Raw genomic sequence first — 19,326 nt, forward strand, 5'->3', positions numbered from 1 at the left:
CCAGTCAAGAAATCACCTCACGAAGTCACTAGGCCTCTTTGAAAACAAAGGACAAACAGCAAGATATCTTGAAAAGAGGAAAATAGAAAGGTCCTTAATGTACACTGTGAATCAGGGTGGGATAGGTGCTTATTTCCTACAAAGGAAATAATGCCAAATATAAAATACTCAAAAACAAGGATTTAACAGAAACAAACTTCACAAATGGCAGAACTATACTCTGCAAGAGAGACTGACATTTAAAATTAAATATGAGGCAATGGGGCTTAAGGATTAGGCATCTGACATTGTGCCTTGGCTCTGGACTGTGGCCAGGCTTAGTCCCATCCTCTCGTTGGTGGTCTACTTCCCCCTACCAAACCCAGCTCTCTTCAGTATCATTATTCAGGAAAGAATTTTATTTAACAACCTGAGACCTTACCTATCTTATTCAAGCAGACCTAGGACCTAAAAGGGAGAAAGTCCTCCCAATTTGAGGAGGAAATCTCATTTATTTGTGAAATTAGGTTATGTCAATACAGTTCAACCTGTAGGCCATACTGAAACTTCTTGCCCCTCCTCCAACTCTCTTGAAAGCTTTGTTTAATGTGGTTATTTTTAAAAGTCCATCTGATTCTTAAATCTGAAGACTCACTTTTTCATGCAAAAGTAGAACCTTGATCTAACCTATCAAAGTGATATCAGTGTCTAACCTCTTGAGGTGGCAGGGAAGGGGTACCATAGTAACTATAAAAAACAGGTTGGTATCAGGGGAACAGCTCTGAATTTGGCATCAGAAGATGTAGATTCAATTCCCCATCTTTATTATTTGTGTGACTTTGATCAAGTTACTTAAAGTCTCTGGACCTTCATGTCCTTTGACCCAAAAATATCTCTAGTAAGTTGGTACCCAAAGAGAGAAGAAAAGCACTGATAAGTACAAAAGTATTCAGAGCACTTCTGTTGGTGATGGTCAAGAACTAGAAAATGAGAGAGGTACTTATCAATTGAGAATGGCTAAACAAATTGTAGCCTATGTAGTATACCAAATAATAAGTCACTACTAATATGCTGTGATAAAGGAAGAAAGGGATGGTTTCAGAGAAAACTGGGAATATTTGTGTGAAATGATACAGTAAAGTTAATGAATGAAGAGAATATTTTATAAAATAATGACACTGTAAAAACAACTTTGAAAGACTTGAGGATCAATACTGAAACATGTCCCCAATTTCTTACAGACAGGTGATGGACTCAAGGTGCAGAATGAGATGTGTACCTTTTGGACATGGCCAATATAGGAATTTGTTTAGCTTGGCTACTTGTTAACAAGGGTTTTGTTTTTCTTTTGCTTTCAGTTATATAGGGAGAAGATAGAAGGAAGAGAAAATTCATTTTTGCTCAATAAAAAATGAAATTTATTTTTTTAAATGAGAGGATAGACTAGATGATCACTTAATTCCCTTTCAGCTCTAAATATATGACCCCAAACTCAAAGTAATTCACCTAAGAAATGGAATTTCTTTTACGGCGATGTTTGTGAACTGCAAATTCCATATTAACTAGTGAGATAACCCAGTTTCCAAAAACTGGACCGTCTTCCTTTCCTTTCTTCCTCATATCCCCAAATAAAAGGTATATATCAGAAAAAAAAATCACTTGTGTGACCTGGAATCCTGAACATTTTTTGGTCCTAAAAGGTAGCCTGCTATTTTTTAGGGCTATGCTTTAAGGAATAAGGTCATTGGCCATCCTCCCTTAGAGTCGTGGAGAAAAACCTGAGGCCACAATAGTTTCTCCTGTAATGTAGCTGGAGTCTGGAGAGCACAGGAAGGACACAACTCCAGCACATTCTTCTGGAAGCCCCACTCTGCAGGGAGACAAAGAAAGAAAGGTTTATTTCTGTATTCCCCATTGACCTTATGCACTGGTCCTGCTGCTGAAACGATTAGAAGAAAACCAAAAAAGTAGAAGCCTTTTGTTACTCTGCAGAGACCCTCTGACGTCCTAAGGCTGAGCATGGGACTGGGCTACAGAGAGACACCCAGAAACTTCTGAGGGTTACCTTGACCCTAGGGTGACCAGAAGAGCATCGCTGGGGGAAAAAAGTGAAGAGTGAAACCAAGGAAGACTCTAGAAACTTCCCTTTCTCGATGGTCTTCTAAAGAATATGGGTCCCCATGCATTTACCTTGTAAATCCACATCGTTTCATCATGTCCTGTAGGAAATTTTTATCCTTCCAGATCTGAAGGGGGAAAAGGAAAGACAAAAATTTAGCACTACCCACTTAATTTTCCTTTGAGACAGAGGCTTTGGTGGCCATGACCCCAATGCCACATCATTTGTTCTGGTTCAGAATTTACATGGGATTTCTGAGGAAAACATTGCTGCTCTACTTGAGAAGTCAGATATGCAAAGTGTGAAGCAGACAAACAGGTGTCCTGGAGGACAGGTATCCTGTTCTTATCCTAAGAAAATAGACAGCAGGCAGGACTCAGGGCAGATAGTGACTTCTGGCTTGTTTTCCTGTTAGGTCTATGGGTGGCCACCACAAGAATACCTGCACTCAGGAAGTATGCTGTGACAGACTGTGAAAACAACAAATCTCAATATGGACCTGAAATGTTGCCCCTTGGACATGACAGCTACAAAGTGGGGGTTGAGGAGGCTCCCTAATACCTCAAAGGTATAGGAAGGTCTTCTTGAGTTGCAGCTTTCAAAGCTGAAGAACTCAAGTCAGAGGATCCCAGCCCTGAACGGTTCTGGTCTCTACAGAGCAGAGATGGTGACACAAGCAACTTCAAGGAGAGGAAGACCAAACCCTTACCACTTCACTGAAGTTGGTCTTGATTAGTCCTGGGGCCAAGCAGTTCACCCGGATGCCTTTTGGTGCAAGCTCCAAAGCCAAGGTTTTGGTGAGCCCCAGTAGGGCTGTCTTACTGACATTGTAGGGGCCCAGAGGCTGGGATTGAGAAGACATAAAAATTTCTGTCACCTTCATTTATAAACTAAACCACTGATAAAAGAGAGGCAGAGGAGTGCAATGCAAAGAGAATTAAATCTGGTGTCAAGAGACCTGGGTTCATATCTTGGCTGCACTAAGAATACCTCCATGACCTTGAAAAAGTGACTTCACTGCTCAGGGCTCCTCTGTCCTCATCTGTAAAATGAAAGGGATGGATCACATAATCTCTAACCTCTGCCACTGCACTAAATCTTAAATAATGACACCGAATTTTGGGACAGGATTAAGGTATGACTTCTAAATAATAAGAAGTCATTGACACTTACTAGTCCCTTCCTCACAATGAGGCACTAAAGAATGAGAAAGGGCAAGGGAAGGCTCTTGGAATGGGTGACCCAACAAGATTTCCTTCTGAGATTAGATTTCACAGGATCAGAGATTTACAGTTATAAGGGCCCTGAAAAGACATCTACTACAACCACTTCATTTTACAAGTCATCTTACCCATCAAGAAACTGAGGTTCAAAGGGGTAAAATGAATTGACATTGGTCACCCAGCTAATAAACGTCAGAGGTAGGATTTGAACCAATGCCATCCTGACTCTGAGCTCAGCACACTCTCTGCTTCTCCATGCTGCCTCTCTTGAGAACACATGTTAAAACATGGAACCTTTGGACTTTGAGGATAATAGGTACACTAAGGCACTGTTGGTAGAACCTTGAATTGCTTCAAATGGACAAATGGACAATTGTTTGGAAGGATGCCCTCAAAGTCAGAATACAGTGCACTGTCTTTGACCCACTAATACCACTACTGGGTTTATGTCACTAAAGAGATCAAAGAGGAAAAAGCCAGTACAAAAATGTTTTTAGCAACTCTTTCTACTATAAAGTAGAAAAATACCTGGAAAACTAGGGGATGTTCCCCTATTGGGTAATGGCTAAACAAATTGTGACATACAGACATGATGGCACTTATTGGGTCATGACAAATGGCAAAATGGACAAACTAGAAAGACTTGTATGAACTAACGAAGAGTGAAGTGAGCAGAACCAGGGAGCAATTTACACAATGACAAGGACACTGTGTAGAAAAACAGCTTTCAAAGGCTGTAGAAAGCTGCTCAATGCAATGACAAACCATGGTTCCAGAAGACTAAGGACAAAGAATTTACTCACCCTCCTGACAGAGGGAGAGGACTCCAAATGCACAATGAGGCCTGTGTTTTTGGACATAGCTTGACTATACAAATTTTGTATAAGGGTTCAATATCTTTTCAGATACTGTTATTGTTTATTAGATGGGATGAGGGAGAGGGGAGAGAAAATAAATATTAATAAATTGAACAAAAGGGGGGAAAGGCATAGGAAAGAGACTGCTATAAGAGGAAATACATTGTTCCCCCTTTACATTTATTGCTGTTTGCAAACATGATTGCTGCCTCCTCCTCCCCTCCCCCTGTCCCACCCAACCTCTTTGACCTGCTGGGTCCTAATTTGGAAGAGACCTGGTGGCCTGAGTTCAGAACTCTGGACAGAGCTAAGATCATTCAGGGCTTTGCAGAGGTACAGGAAATATGGTGTAAGGAAGACACACTCTCTGATGATGCTGCGCTGTGACTTTGTATCTATAAGTCCATATGGTAATATGCATGTATATGTTTTTACCTTTTCTTCCCTAAGCATGTATGGTTGAATGAATAAATTAAATATACATATGATGTGGGAGAAAAACACAGAGCTTCCTGCCCTTTTGTCCCTGAACCCTTGTCAGCTTGGGTTAGTTGAGCCTGGAAGAATGATTGATTTGGCTCCTCTTACACACAATCAACCTCAGGTAAAGTTTTGATAGAGGAAAGAGATAAAGAGAGGAGGTGATTCCTATCTTTAATTTCCAGGAATGTTCTTGTTGGACATATCCCAATGGCCTGAGCCCTCCCTTCCAATCTCAGGTGGATGTAATTGTCCAGCCTCCCTCCTGAACCTCCCTCATAACAAGAGGTGAAGATTAAAACACCACTTACTGTTACAGGAGCATAAGCCACAGCAGAGGAAACAAAAACCACACCACTTACTCTACAAAGAGAGAGGAAACATTGGAAGGTGAGTTTGGCCACATGATTCAATGCTGCTGGGGAAAGAAATGGTAAGGAAGGAAGGATGGGCACTTCCTTGAACAGGAGGAAACAAGTTTCTATCCTGAAACCGCATCCAGCTAAACTTCATCTTTCATAGACATACTTCTGCATGTGTTCAATCAATAGCCAGGTGCAATGGGAGGGGTCAGAAGATCCGGACTCAAAGTCCAACTCCGCTAATTAATATCTGTGTGACTTTAAGCAACTAATTTCTTGCTTCTTGGACTCAGTTTCTTCATCTGTCAAACAGGAGAGTTGGATGCTATGACCTCTGATGTCACTTCCCACTCTGAAATTCTCTGGTTCTGTAATGGAGCACCTACTATATTCTAAGACCTACATTAAATACTGGGGACAAAGAAATAGTAAGAACAGCTAAAAAATGGGAAAGGGCACATCCCCTCCTCTTAAACAGCTTACAACCCAAGAGGCACAGTTACGACATGAATATGAAAAGTATGATACAAGGTGGAATGTAATTGACTGCTGCTGACTGAAATTGGCCAAGAAAATAGCAACACAGCTGTATTATTATTTGTGTCCTACCTATGGTTACAAATACAGTGCAGGATCCTGCTTACAATCATGGGAAACCATGGCACATTCTCTTATGAAATGACTTAATAGCTTAGTAGAGCCTAGGATTGGTACTTATTCTTGACAGGGAATAATAAAACTCTTTGTCCATGGAAAAGATGACAGGATCCTTGGCTTCCTTCATAGCATAGCTCAGATTGCCTCCTCCTACATGAGGCTTTTCCTCATCCTATTCTCCCCCTTCCAAGTTATGACCCTTCCATTCCCCCTGAAATTACTCTGTATGACCCTCTACACTGTATGACCCTCACTGGTGTATATACTGTATTCTCCCATTAAAATGAAAATTCCCAGAGAGGGGGAATTATTTCATTTTTCTTCCTTTATCTTCAAAAAACTATCCTAGCACTTGTACATAGCTCATGATTCATAAATATTTGCTAATACAATATAACTTCGTCTGTTTCAAATGTAAAACATTGGATTTTTAAAACAAAAAGGGAGCTCCAAGCAGAATCAGACAGTGTTTTGATCAGTGGTCCCATTTCATAGGAGACAGGTAGTGATCATTCAGGTCCTGGTTAGTCTGAGGGATGATCATTCCTCTTCTCCAAATCCATGGAAAGCCATGGAACATGTAAACACAGAGAGAAATCCAGGGGCTGGGCTTGACATTCCCAAGAAGAGCTGGTTTTCCTGAGTGTCACTTACCTAGGATCTGGTTTTGCCCAAATGTCTGGCTTCTGCTTTTCTTCCAGAGTCACCATGTATGGTAAAGCCAGCTTTACAAGCCGGGCTGGTGCTTTCACATTAATATCCATTACCTAAAACCAGGAAAAGGATGGTGTAAAGGGAGACTTCTCCACCTTCTATCTCTACTCATCTGGCCTTGGGACCAAGGATGGACTATAAAAGTGGACTTGCATAAGATTAACTAATTAATGACTTCATTTTGGGTCCAGATTATTGTATCATCTGTTCCTCATACTTATTTTTCTTCATCCACAAGGAGAATACAGGAGATTTTGTCAAATGACATGCTAAGATGCACGTCAATGAGTTCTTTGAGCTGTCAGTATAGCAACATTCTCAATCAATTAATCAGTCTGAATTTACTCAATATATCCAATCTCCCTCCACAGTGCACAGTGAAGAAACATGAAATTGACACCCTTTTCATGAAACTTCTAACTCAGCACTGTTTCGCTTTCTAAAAGTTCACAAAGAAACCTTTTAGTTAAACATTTGGGCATCACTTGATGGCATGACTGAGGCATCACTTAACCTTTCTAGGACTCTGTTTCCTTATTTGTAAAGTGAAGAGGCTGGATTTGATCACTTCTAAATCCCTACCAACTCTAAATCTATGCTTGTAATTCTCATGGGCTGCTAAAGGACAAAGTTTTCCTCACTTCAACTGAAGTTGCAATTTACCCCACAACCTATGAGACAAATGTTTGCCTCTCTTCTTGAAGAATTCATCCTGGAAGTGGTCTTACCTTGTCCCATATGTCTTCACTGGCACCCAGGGTACTCCAAGCCAAAGGGTTGACACCTGCCGCACAAATCAGGAAGTTGATAAACCCATGTTTTTCAGAAGCCTAGATGGAAGTCAGAAGAGGTGAGGTCAAGTCTCAGTAGACAGGTGGACAGTGGACAAATGAAGGTATTGCCAGGACACTGTCCCTTTGAGACCTGAATACGAGATTGTAAAGATGGTTTCTTTAGTAATATTCATGCCCATCCTTGCCCACAAGTATTCTCACCATGGACACCAGCTTCTTACAATCTTCTTCTTTTCCCACATGGCACACAGTTCCTGAAGCACTCAGTCCTTCTCCCTGAAGTTTTTCAACTGCACGATCTACATTCTCTTGCTTTCGGCTGCTCACAATCACATGGGCCCCATCCCGGGCTAGACGTTGTGCAATTGCAAAACCAATCCTATGAGAGATTGGGGAAAAGAGACAGAGAGATACTCCCACAGACTTCCTTTCATGGGACCAGGAAGGAGAACCATAAGCTGTGAGATGAGAATTTCAGAGTAGTTATTTCAGAGTAGTAGTTCAGAGTAGAATTTTCAGAATGACACTCACCCATCTGTGGAACCTGTGATCAGGGCCACTTTATCAGTCAGAATTCCTCTCCTTTCTGCTCCAGCACTACTCATTCTCCTTGAGAAAGGGACCACAGGGAGAAACAGATGCCTTTGGGGCCCTAGCACTGCCCTGTACATGGTAGTTAGGAATCAATCTTCTTGCTAGTAGACCTGGTCCCAAAAAAGGAGCCTGAGAAGGCTAAGACAAAACAAAACAAAACAATAAACATTCTCAGCTGAAAGTAATAGCAGAATCAGAAACTCAATTTGAATCACCTGAGTTTTTTCTTTCTTATGGAAAGGGTCAGAAGAGATTCAGAGATAGGGATAACTCTTCAAGCTAGAGGCTCCCATTAAATTGGCAAAGTTAAACATGATGAAACACCATGTTGGCATACTTGTGGGGAAATGGGCACTCTCCACTAAATGTGGAGTTCCGAACTCGTGCTGTCTCTTTGGAGAGCAAACTGGTAATAAGTAGTAAGAGTTAGAAAACTTAGCATGTCCTTTGATAACTTAGCACAATGGATAGAGTATTGGAGTGGAGTCAGAAAGACCAGGTTTGAATCCCACACTTATAGCTGTGTGAGCCAGGACAAGTCCCCTAACCTCTCACACTCAGCTTCCACATCTGTAAAAGGAGGAAATTGGACTCATAGATCTCAAAGGTCCCTTCCAGCTCTAAATCTCTGTGAGAAAAGCAGGATTATCACCTCACATTCCTCACCATAATGCCTGCCCCAGTGCAGCCTAACAGTGCATTATCTCTTCTGGCTTTCATTTTACACTCTCGACTGATATTAAGTGTGTAATCCACTAAAAATTCCAGGTTGCATTTTGGGTTGGTGAATTCCTTATGCATTTGCTTCAGTCTCTTCAGAAAACTCCTGCCTTTCCTCCTCATTAGAATCCTTTCCATTTGTATCTTCACAACTTCATTCTGGAGAGTTTCCCATTCATCCTCGATTGATTTCCTCTAGTAGAATTTAAGTCCATGGGGTCTTATCTAACCTTAGTCCAATCTCTAGACATCATCCAAAAAAAGTAAAGTGATTTATACAAAGTCACACAGCAATCAGTGGGAGACTTGGAATTAGAAGCAGAATCTTCTGAATACCAGTCTGGTGCACATTCCACCATACAATATTACTTGCTTATTAATTGTATTCTAATGTATATTCAGTTTTTGGAATTTGGGTTGCTCCTAGATTCAGTAAAAGAATCCCCCATCATCACATGTACTGTGGAAAGTCTGGCTTCATTTCCCAGGAACTGTGATCCATTGAGAGAAGAAATGGGCATTGCAAAGGTAAAGCAGAACCCTAGCCCGTCCTCTAGCCCAGTGATTCTCAGAATGTGGTCTTGACACCTCCGGGGATGGCTAAGACCCTTACAGGGAAATAGCAAGATTGAAACTATCTTCTTAATAATACTAAGGTCATTGATTTTCTAATACAATAAATATCAATGTGTATAACCAACATAAATAAAAGCTCTGTGGGGGAGGATCCTTAAAATTTCTTACAGGTGAAAAGGGATCCTGAAATCCAAAAGTTGGAGAGTCACTGCTCTAGACTTTCCATCTTCTTTTCTGGTTGAAGCCCCCTGGTCAGGCTGGGCTTGTGGGTGGGGAAGATGTATTCACAGTAATCTGGTCCAAACCCCCAAAAGAGGCTGAAAGATAACTTTATCTGTTAATAATAGGATAATTCTTCAAGGACCTTGTGACTAACCTAGGGCCACACCAGTGGTAACTGGCAGTGGTGGGATTCAAATTCAAGTCCTCTGAATTCAAATACAACATTCTTTCCAGTGCCCCATGCTATCTCCCTGGGTGCCTGGGCCCCTGATGATAACTGGGCTCTGTTACTCTAGCTCCTGGGGAGGTGGTCCTTTCTGTCGGCCCCGATCTCAGGAGAAGAGAGAAAGAATGATTCTGTAGGTACAAGAACCACTGACACTGGAGATGAGGCAGGTTATGGAATCTAGATGAGGATACTCCTTCCTGAGTTGACAGATAGACCAATAGAAGAAAGGAACATGAGAGGAAAATGTTACAGGTTATTGAAGGAATAGACTAGCCTGGTTTGCTTCTATGTAATACCTTATTTTCAATGAGGAGCTCCAGTTCTTTTCAAACTTCCTAATATTGGGAGACACTCACTGTGTGTTTTGAGAGATGATGAATGGAAATGGAGGCTAAGTCCCCAAGGACTACTCGCTGATAAGTAGACCAAGGAACAAGGGGTTAAATCCCTGCAGAACAGCAATTGGTGATTCAACTATAGTGCAAGGCACTGTGTAGGCACCCTCTAACTGGGAACAGGGAGGCCAGAAGGATGGCCCAATGGCCTGTGCGTAGAACTATAGCTTAATATGAAGTCATCATAATCAGAGCCTGAAATGAAGATCTGGGCACTGAAGACTCTCCTTGGGAGTTTATAGAACCTGAGAAAACCATTTCTTCCTGAGGACTCCATTCAGACCACACTCTCCACACATTTTTATGTAAGTAAATTCAATTGAAATGATCATCAATGGCTTGTTTTAACCAATGATAGCCATAAGTTGCCAACAGGCAATATGGAGTTTGTCTTTGTGTCTGTTTGTGTATATAAACATCAAGATGTGGTTCTACCTGCTTTCATCCTTCATTGGGTAGAGGGTATCAAACTGCCTTCTCCTGAAATAGCCAATCCCCCAGTGCCCACCCTCATCCCCACAGAAGCCAATGACAAAGATTCTTGCCCATAGTCAGGCATCTGAGAAGAAGCTATGAGGAATGATGATATAGCAGAGGTTCAGAAGCTCCTGCCTCTTCCCTCCCAACTGGACACCATTCATTTGTCACCCCTCCAGGTGACCACAGTGTTCCCAGCGCTGCTTTCAGAGCAAACAAAGGGCAATTCCACAGAAGACAAATATTAGGGAGATGCTTCTCTTCAGCACAAACTGCGAGGGTGGGGGATTCCAGGAGTAAAGATAGTTAGTTACCTTCAGGGCGGATCCTGGACACTTTGATGCTTGGACAGGACCCAGGCTCCGTCTGCCAGGCTCTTAGTCCCAAGACCAGCTGTCTTGCCCCTCTGCTCACTTACTCTGGCTTTAAATAGGAATTGTTTGTTTCTCACTTCTCACAGAACACGCCCCCTGGACAGTTTGTACTACCTTCCTTCTTATCTTTTTGAGTCATCCAATCCTTTTTCCCCTCCTTTTTTAGGCATTATTTTTATCATCTAATCTTCAGATGACACCTCCGATTCCAGCTGAGCTACCCAGGTGTACAGAAATTAGTATCCCTGCCTCAAGTCTCTCTCTGCTGCAGCCTATCTTTCCCATAGTTAGCCTAATGGATTTCCTTAGATCTGATTTACTGTAAATCTGATCATATCACTACCCTACTCAATAAACTCCTTTTGTTCCTTATGGTTCTTAAGATAAAATATAAATCCTATTTAGCTTTAAAAGCCCATCACACACTGAACCCCTTTTATCTTTCCAGTCTCCTTGTTCAATACTCTCCTTCCCCCTTCCTGTTCCCCTTCCCCCATATCTTGCTTCTCTGTCCTTACTGGCCATCCATAATGCTTGCAATGAACTCCCTCCTCACCTGGACCTTACAAAGTGCCTTTCTTCCTTCACGAAGCAGCTCAAGCATCAGTCTTTCCTGATCCTCCCAATGGCTAGTCTCCACCTTTCTTAACTCCTTGGTACTGACCTCCCTGAAATTTGCAGAATTTGTCTCAATTTTCTTTAAATTTATTCTTTCTATACTTATGTATGTATTTGCTGTGTCTTTTTTAGCAAACAGCCTTTATGAGAATAGAGATTGTTTCAGACAGTCCCTGGCCCATTCATAGTGGGTGCTAAGTACATATTGACTTCTTTGGAGCTTAATGGAAACTTGGAGGTCATTTAACCCATGGTGATAGCAGTGATTTTGTTTCATTCTTGCTGAATACGTATGTCTCCCTCTTTGGAATAGTCTGAGATCTCCCTTCTTCATAGAATCCCAGAAGCTCTGGACAGAAATTCTTTTTTCTAATATCCCTAATAGATGGCTATCCATTCTCTACTTGAAGGCTAACAATAAGAGAAAATTCACTCTCTCTCCCATCCCCACGATGTGTGTGTGTGTGTGTGTGTGTGTGTGTGTGTGTGTGTGTGTGTTTTCTCCTGAGTGAGCTTTCTTATGACTCTCCAGAATTGTTCTCTGAATGAAGCCTTGGCTATACTAATTACATTTATAAGGATTCTTCTCTGCAAACCTTCCGATATCTAAAAAATTTTGATTTATAACTTAATTCTGTTCACTCTGACCATATTTATACAATTTCTCACCCATTCCACTTGTGGATAACTCTGATACTACGTTTTTCTTTATACTGAGTTCAAATTTGTCTCTGGGAAATAAACTGTTTAATGACCTTGATTCTGTCCTCTGGTGTCATGTAGAACCAGTCTGATATCTCTTTGAAGTCTTAACCCTTCAATTACTTTAAGATGACTGTTGTCTTCTAGACAACAACAGGTCTTCTAGGGCTTCTCTTTTCTTCATTAAAGCTACACCGTTCCTTCAATTCATGTTCAGGTGACATGGTCTCCACTCCCCACTCCATCCTTTTCTCAGTTGTAATTGTTGTTCAGTTATTTCAGACTCTTGTGACTGCATTTGGGGTTTTCCTGGCAAAGATATTGATGTGGTTTCCTTCTCCAGCTCATTTTACAGATGAGGAAAATGAGGCAAACAGGATTAAGTAAGATCACATAGCTATTAAGTAAGTGTCTGAGGCCAGATTTGAACTGAGGAAGATGTCTCCCGGACTTCAGATCCAGCACTCCATCCACTGAGCCATCTAACTTCTCAATGTTCTTCCTAAAGTGTGTGTACCAAGTGCTTCCATCACAGCATTCCATCTCTGTTCAGAGCAGAAAGATACTCCTGAACTCAATAGGAGGAGACAGAGTAGTGAGACATTGGGAGCTGAGGGGCCTGGGCACAGGCAGTAAGTGGAGTTCCTAATTTTCTCTTCCTTCAGCCTTGAGAATGACTGCCTGTTGACCATTTTGTGGTGGCTGACAATTTGAGTTTTAGCACTCTGTGTTGCCAATGGCTAGAATTTATGCCTTATTCTGCTCAAAGACTCAGTGGGAAAGAAATTTGTCCAAGGATGTGTTGATAGGTACTTATAATCATAATTAAAATCCTAAACTATAAGTATTCGGTTTTGTATGCTCAGAGCATAAACCTATGGTATACAATCAATCAATAAACGTTTATTAAGCACCCACAAAAGGTAGTGTAATGGATTTAGCCATAGTCAGGAAGAGCTGCCTTCAAATCTAGCCTCAGACCCTTACCAGCTGTGTGATCCTAGGCAAGTTATTTAACCCTGTTTGCCTCAGTTTCCTCATCTATAAAATGAGCTGCAGAAGGAAATGGCAAACCACTCTAGTATTTTTGCAAGAAAACCCCTGACAGGAAAATGAACTTCAATATTGTTAATATCAAATATAATGTTCCCTTCTCTATCAAAAGGTCGTCCTGACAGAGAAAGCCCCTTCCCTCTAAAGGATCCTAAGAATGTCCTCGCATTTCTACTCTATAGACCCTTACCCTCAGTTAGGATGGGTAGGGCTCCATATCCAGAGAATCTCTAAGCCCTGTTTATCATGTAAACAAAAGTAGCTTAGGCTAGCCACAGCTGCCAAAAGTGTTTTACCTCCTCTTTAAGGTCTGGGGCAAAGGGGATCATGAAAGATAAAAACGACCAGAATGAAGTGAGTTTTGTTGTTTGGATTGCCAAGGACAGCTAGAGCCTCGTAAGCAAGCCTCACTACCCTCTCTCCCCCACTTTTTACTCCTGAAAGTATAAAAACCTTTCTGTAAATTTTCTTGGCGGACAGTCACGTACTCAGATATATGGGTGACCTGGACTCGAGACCTTCTTTATCTTTTTGTAGTAAAAAAATAAATAAACCAACCTGGAAACCAAGGGGATGCGCACCTATTGGCTAATGAATAAGGTTTATATTGTGAAACTTTGTAAAACCAGCATAGATAGGAAAATTAATTGTCTTGTAATTTAGATATATTAGGTTACAAATTCAGTTGTTAAAGAGTTGTCTAAAGGCTGCTATCTTTGTTAAGAGTATTTTATTTCGTTCAGATTATGATAGGAAAAGAAAAAAATTCCTCATTGTTTTATCTGCTAAGACATTTGACATGGTTATAAGTTTGTTTCGACTCTGCTGGTGAAATGGTGTAAGTTCTATGATGTTTAAACATGAGAGCTACAGAGGTGAAAAGAGATATAGGTACACCTAGTTAAAATGAGAAACTGTATAAGTTCCCCTGAAGTTTGTTCACAATGATTTTCTGTGTAAGTTAATGGGGGAAAGCATTCAACTAAAGATAACCTGACGAGAATTAGGTTTTGTTTCATGCTTCAGATCCATAATTGTTTACGACATCGTGCAGTCATGCTGTTAGGAACATAACTTCTCTTCTAACCTGGATGTTGCTAGATTATGAGCTAAATTGTCAAATGAAAAGAAAATGTTTGAAAACTTAATATTTCAAAGTACAGTCTAAGAAACTAGAAACTTTCCATTTACCTATAGTAAGGAGGAAGGCTCATTGGCTATACACATGTAAACCCTGAATCCCCTCCCTCATTGCAAACACTTTTTCATGGGAGGCAGGGATGGTAATTAGGAATTTGTTTATAGTATATATGGCATTATTTATTGTGAATTATAAAATTATATCTGGAGTAGTCTCTGCTGAAATTACATTTTAACCAACTTAGTCTTAACAAACTCCAATCTTAAAGATTTATTTTTGCTTTAAGGGTTGAATAAGAGATAGATGTCTGCCAGTCTGGAGGTTTATAGCTGTCATAGATTACTTCATTAGATTCTAATGACTACCTCTTTACTTCAGGATGGATTTTTAAGCTGTTTTTGAGAAGGAGAAGTGCTAGTAGAAAGGAATGTTAAGTAAAAGTCTTTTATGTGATTTTTTTAGAAGGGCTGTTTGTTAGCAAATTTATTGCAGCAACATGAGAGTGTTGCTAACAATTGCATCCAGTCCTGCTTCAGTGATTAGTGAGACTGTGTTGTTTGAAGTGAAACCTTTTGGGACCCTGAATATTCTTTTTGAACTTCCTTCTTAGGTTTGTTGTGTCTTTGAGCCAGTGTTTCACCACTTCAAGAAAAAAATGCCGGCAGCTCAATGGGAGTGACATCTGAGATCTAAGGCCAGTGGGAAAAAAGTTAGAAGGATGACCTTGGACCCTCCTAATTCATCTTCCCATACAGGAAATCTTCCCATGGGTTAATTCTGACCTTAGCTTTGTATCCTGCCATATACTTTAACGATTTATACTATTCTCATATATGTGTTAAGTCATTTCGAGTCCTTGAGGTTAGACTTGGAGGACCAGTATTGATGCTCTTATATTCATGCCCTGCTTCTTTCTCTCATAGCACATCTCTCTAACCAGGGCAAATTAAACTGTGATTTTTTAAATAATGAATTGAAATTATTATTTTCTATTATATTAATAACCCATTATTAATTAGGATCCAGACTTTTTATTTCCTCATTTAAGACTTCCCAAAATTCTTCTGGAACATTCTTTACAATCTTCGGCAGAACCCTAACCAACTACGAGATCTTACTTCTGTCTAGAGTGTAAGCAGAATCTAATCTAGGTGAATTCCAGTCATAAAGCATTAAGTCTATGCCCTTGCATCCCCCAATTTAGGTTGACCCAAGGAAAAAAGGAGAAAAATCAACCAGAGCAGTCTGGGTAGAAATGGATTCCTTTGTCCAGAGTCTCCTGATCAAGCCACATTCTCAGCAGGAGGAGTGAAAGCTTTCAGCTCACCTCCTCATTTGAAAGTCTACTCCCTTATTAATTGTTCACCAATCAGGGTTGATTTTTCACCTATCAGGTACTCCCTTTTCCAAAGATATTTAAAAGCATTCAGCGTCTCCAGGGTTTTGTCTTTGGTTACTGAGAGAAACCACTGACCACCAATTTATTGATTATTGGCTAGCCTGATTAATAAATGTTAATTAGCATACATCTTATTATTAATTAATTCATAATCAATAAGCTATTATCAATTACCCCCAAAAATACATGATAAAGAATAGTGAGTAAACTAAATTTCATTTTAAAATTATATTAAGAATGGATAAATTAATTAGTTACTAAAATAAATGATTATTAATTACCCAGAAACTGTCTCTCAAGTTTTTTATTCATCTCAGATTCCTGTTGCTGCAATATCTTAGCACCTCTTACCATTTTCAGTCTGAAACTACAGTCAATACTACATCCTGAACTAAGGAAATGAGTATTTGGTCTTGCCATCTGCCTGTTGACATATGTATGTATGTATGTACACACATGTGTATATATACACATATAATGTATGTATGTATGCTTTTGTGTAAGAAATAAGTTCCTTAAATATTTTAAAATAATATAAGAACAATTAGGTATTGATGCAACAGCTTACAGGACCAACTTGCTATTCTATTAATTATTAACACTATCAGATGCATCTTCAGTTTCATTTTGAAGAAAAGAATTTTGGGGGCAATCAATTTCTTTAGAGGAAAATCAATTTATGGAATATCTTGTGTGACCTCAATGGAAACATCAATTTTATTTGGGTTTATTATTTAATTTGGAATTACCACCAGAGTATTAAGAATGTCTTGAAGGGCAAGCACATTTTATTATAAACAACTTATTTGATTCGCTGTTTTGAAAGTGATTACTTGTTGAAAGGAAAATTCCTCATTTGAGTTTTTACCCTAATTAGCAAGACAAAACTCAGGACAAAGAAAATTTAAAGGAGGTTATTACAAGTACATCAAGGTAGCAATACATTGACAGGCTGATTATTGAAGATCAGCCAGGGCTTCAAGGTGGAGACAGCTTTTATAGATGACTTTAAGATAATTCAGGCCCATCCCAGTAGAAGAGGTTGGCCCCTTGCATCTCAGTTCCTCCCCAAGGTAGCAAGAACAGGACAATTTGTAGGTAGGGGCACAAAGACCACAGATCAGGGGTATGTGACAAAGAGCAGGTAATGCAAAAAGCTTCAGCCTCAGTGTCACCTTCCCCAGCACTGATTGACAAGTGGGGCTGGGAACAACAGGTCATTGAGCCAACCTAACTCAATATACTCAATATATACATCCCATCTCAGGACCTTTTGCTACAATTGAAGTTAACTTGGCCACTTTTAAGTGAAGTCATTTGTGTATTAGAGGACATCTTCTTATATTTTATAGGAGAGATCCATCCTTATCAGTCTCCACTCCTCCTAAGGCTCCCCCCTTAGGGTACGAATTAATTGGAATTAATCAGTTTACTGTAATTGCAATTGGAATTAACTGAAGTGCTAAAAAATTGAGTGAAAATTTTGAGAGAACACAAGGTAAAATGAATATTTGTAATTTAAAAAAGCTTTAAGAATTCTACCTTCTGTGGTTTTTAAAAATTGTTTGGCTTCTGATTTTTCAGTTTATGTCTGAATTTCCTAAATATATCAACATGACAATTTGCTAACTTACAGCACAAGGCAAATTTACTCAATAAACTTAAGTTCCTTTCCTTTCTGGTACTTGCATCTGGGTGGGGAATGAAATAGAAGAACACCAGAAGTTAAATGATGGTGAAGTCAATGCCAATTTAAAAGCTACTTTTTTTAGTCTTAGCCTACATAACTATATTGGCAAGTATGAAATTCAAAATTGAAAGGGCTCATTATACAAGTCAGACCTTCACAGATTCTTTTAGACTCTCCCTTCAGCCTGCTGCTGGCAGTGTCCAAGTAGTTGGTTTAAATATGGATAGGAGCAGCAAAGGATATGGAAAAATGTAAATTCTGTGGTCTAGAGGTTTCTAATTTGATGCTCTTATCAGAGCCATAAAGTGAGAGCTAGCCCTCATCACAGGACCTGGTTCTTGGCAAAACAATTTTTAAAAGGAGGAACTAGAATTAAGAGGCATTAGAGAAAGCTTCCTGTAGAAAGTGGATTTTCAGTTAGAACTTAAAGGAAGCCAGAGTGTACAAAAACAAGTAGAAATTTCAATAACCTCACATAGGTTTTAGTTCCATACGCAGGATGAATATGACGGAATTTTACAGAAGGCAGAGGGGAAGGTAATCATTTAGGCATCAAAGAACAAATAGCTGAAGGGGAAGATCTATATCAATTAAATAATAAACTAGTTAGCAAACATCTGGGTTATAGCTGGAATATGCAAACTAACCAGTTAGTTACCTGAGCTAAAGTTTAATGTCTCAGCTTAATTCTTCAGGCTCTAAGCTGCTCATCTTAAGTAAATGGTGGGAAAAAAGCTAAGCTGAAATTTCTCTCACAGCAACGATTAGTTAATTCTGGGGTGTTACACAAGAGGGCCATGGCTAATGGGAGACACTCCCTGGTGGCTGTGCAAAAGCCAGGAGGCACTTCAAACAAAATACACATGTGGAAACAAGCTAGACTCTGGAGGAAAAGATGGACAGCTGCAGCAGAGTGAGACAAGCCTAGACAGCAGAGGGAATGGAAAATGACTGTCATGATAAAGAAAGAGAAATGGAACTCCAGAAATTTGCTGTTTGTACCTAACCCTCTCTACTATAGAGGTGCAGAAAATAGCCCCAACATTCCAGTGTGCTGCCAGAACCAGATTAAAATGTAACTGGTAAATATTTAACAAAATAAATCAAAATAGAATAAAACCTCGATAATATCACATTTTAAAACTAAGTCAATATACAGACCTCCAGAGGTCCTTCTTGCATGGGTTAGTGGCCCCTTTCCAATTTGAGTTTGACATCACTGCTCCATTTCCAGTGTCTCACTTTTTCCCACATTCTGAGAAGTTCAGGGGCCCCTTCTGCTTTTAAAAGGAATGAAATATTATCATGGAAAACTTGCTACATATATTTTAGGAAGAGCATTGAGAAGTTGGAGTGGAGGGCAACCAAGTGGAGTGGGAAGTAGAGACCACAGCATTTAAAGATAGGTTGGCAGAACTACACAGCTTGAATGCAGAGAAGAGAGGCCTTAGAAAACAATAACCATCTTCAAGCAATTGAAGGGTTGTGACACGGAAGAATGATTCAGTTTATTGTACATCATGCCAAAGGGTGGAAACAAGAGCATTAAACAGAGTTTATGTCTCAAAGGCAAATTTTAGCTCAATATAAAGAAAAACTTAGCATCTATTAGAGTTGTCCAAAAGTGCAATGAGTGAACACACAGGTGAAAAACTTTATAAATATGGTCTGTGTGGAAAAGAATTAAATTGTAAATTAAGGGGTTTTTTTAAGTGTCAGAAAATCTATAGGAAAGAGCTCCTATAAATGTAATTAGTATAGCTAAGACTTCATTCAGAAGACAAAGGAATAAGGACCTATAGTACCTACTATGCACAAGGAACTTTTAAAATGTCATCTCCTTTGATTCTCACAACAATCTTGCAAGGTAGGCTCTGTTATCACCCCTACCTAACAGGTAAGGAAACTGAGGCAAACAGAAGTTAAGCGATTTGCCCAGTCACACAGCTAA

The 19,326-nt window shown here is 39.8% G+C and overlaps 1 protein-coding gene across 1 annotated transcript; it reads right to left on the reverse strand.

Moving 5' to 3' along the window:
* Window positions 1-1,373: 1,373 nt before the first annotated feature.
* On the reverse strand, window positions 1,374-10,803 carry LOC140514808 (dehydrogenase/reductase SDR family member 2, mitochondrial-like). Its single transcript, XM_072625192.1, has 9 exons — window positions 10,713-10,803; window positions 7,717-7,917; window positions 7,387-7,564; window positions 7,120-7,221; window positions 6,332-6,444; window positions 4,970-5,021; window positions 2,808-2,942; window positions 2,170-2,225; window positions 1,374-1,849 (listed from the first exon to the last, which is right to left on the reverse strand). The coding sequence occupies exons 2-9, from the start codon at window positions 7,854-7,856 to the stop codon at window positions 1,738-1,740; spliced, it is 888 nt and encodes a 295-aa protein (XP_072481293.1). The 5' UTR covers window positions 7,857-7,917; window positions 10,713-10,803; the 3' UTR covers window positions 1,374-1,737.
* Window positions 10,804-19,326: the final 8,523 nt, after the last annotated feature.

Source organism: Notamacropus eugenii, chromosome 7 (genome assembly GCF_028372415.1).
Source record: "Notamacropus eugenii isolate mMacEug1 chromosome 7, mMacEug1.pri_v2, whole genome shotgun sequence".
NCBI lineage: Eukaryota > Metazoa > Chordata > Mammalia > Diprotodontia > Macropodidae > Notamacropus > Notamacropus eugenii.

Coding starts and splice junctions, on each gene's coding strand:
- LOC140514808 (XM_072625192.1), bottom strand. CDS start 7,856: ATGTACAGGGCAGTGCTAGGGCCCCAAAGGCATCTGTTTCTCCCTGTG. Junction 2,943..4,969: donor TGGCTTATGCTCCTGTAACA/GTAAGTGGTGTT, acceptor TCTCAATCCCAG/CCTCTGGGCCCCTACAATGT. Junction 2,226..2,807: donor AGACCAACTTCAGTGAAGTG/GTAAGGGTTTGG, acceptor TTCCCCCTTCAG/ATCTGGAAGGATAAAAATTT.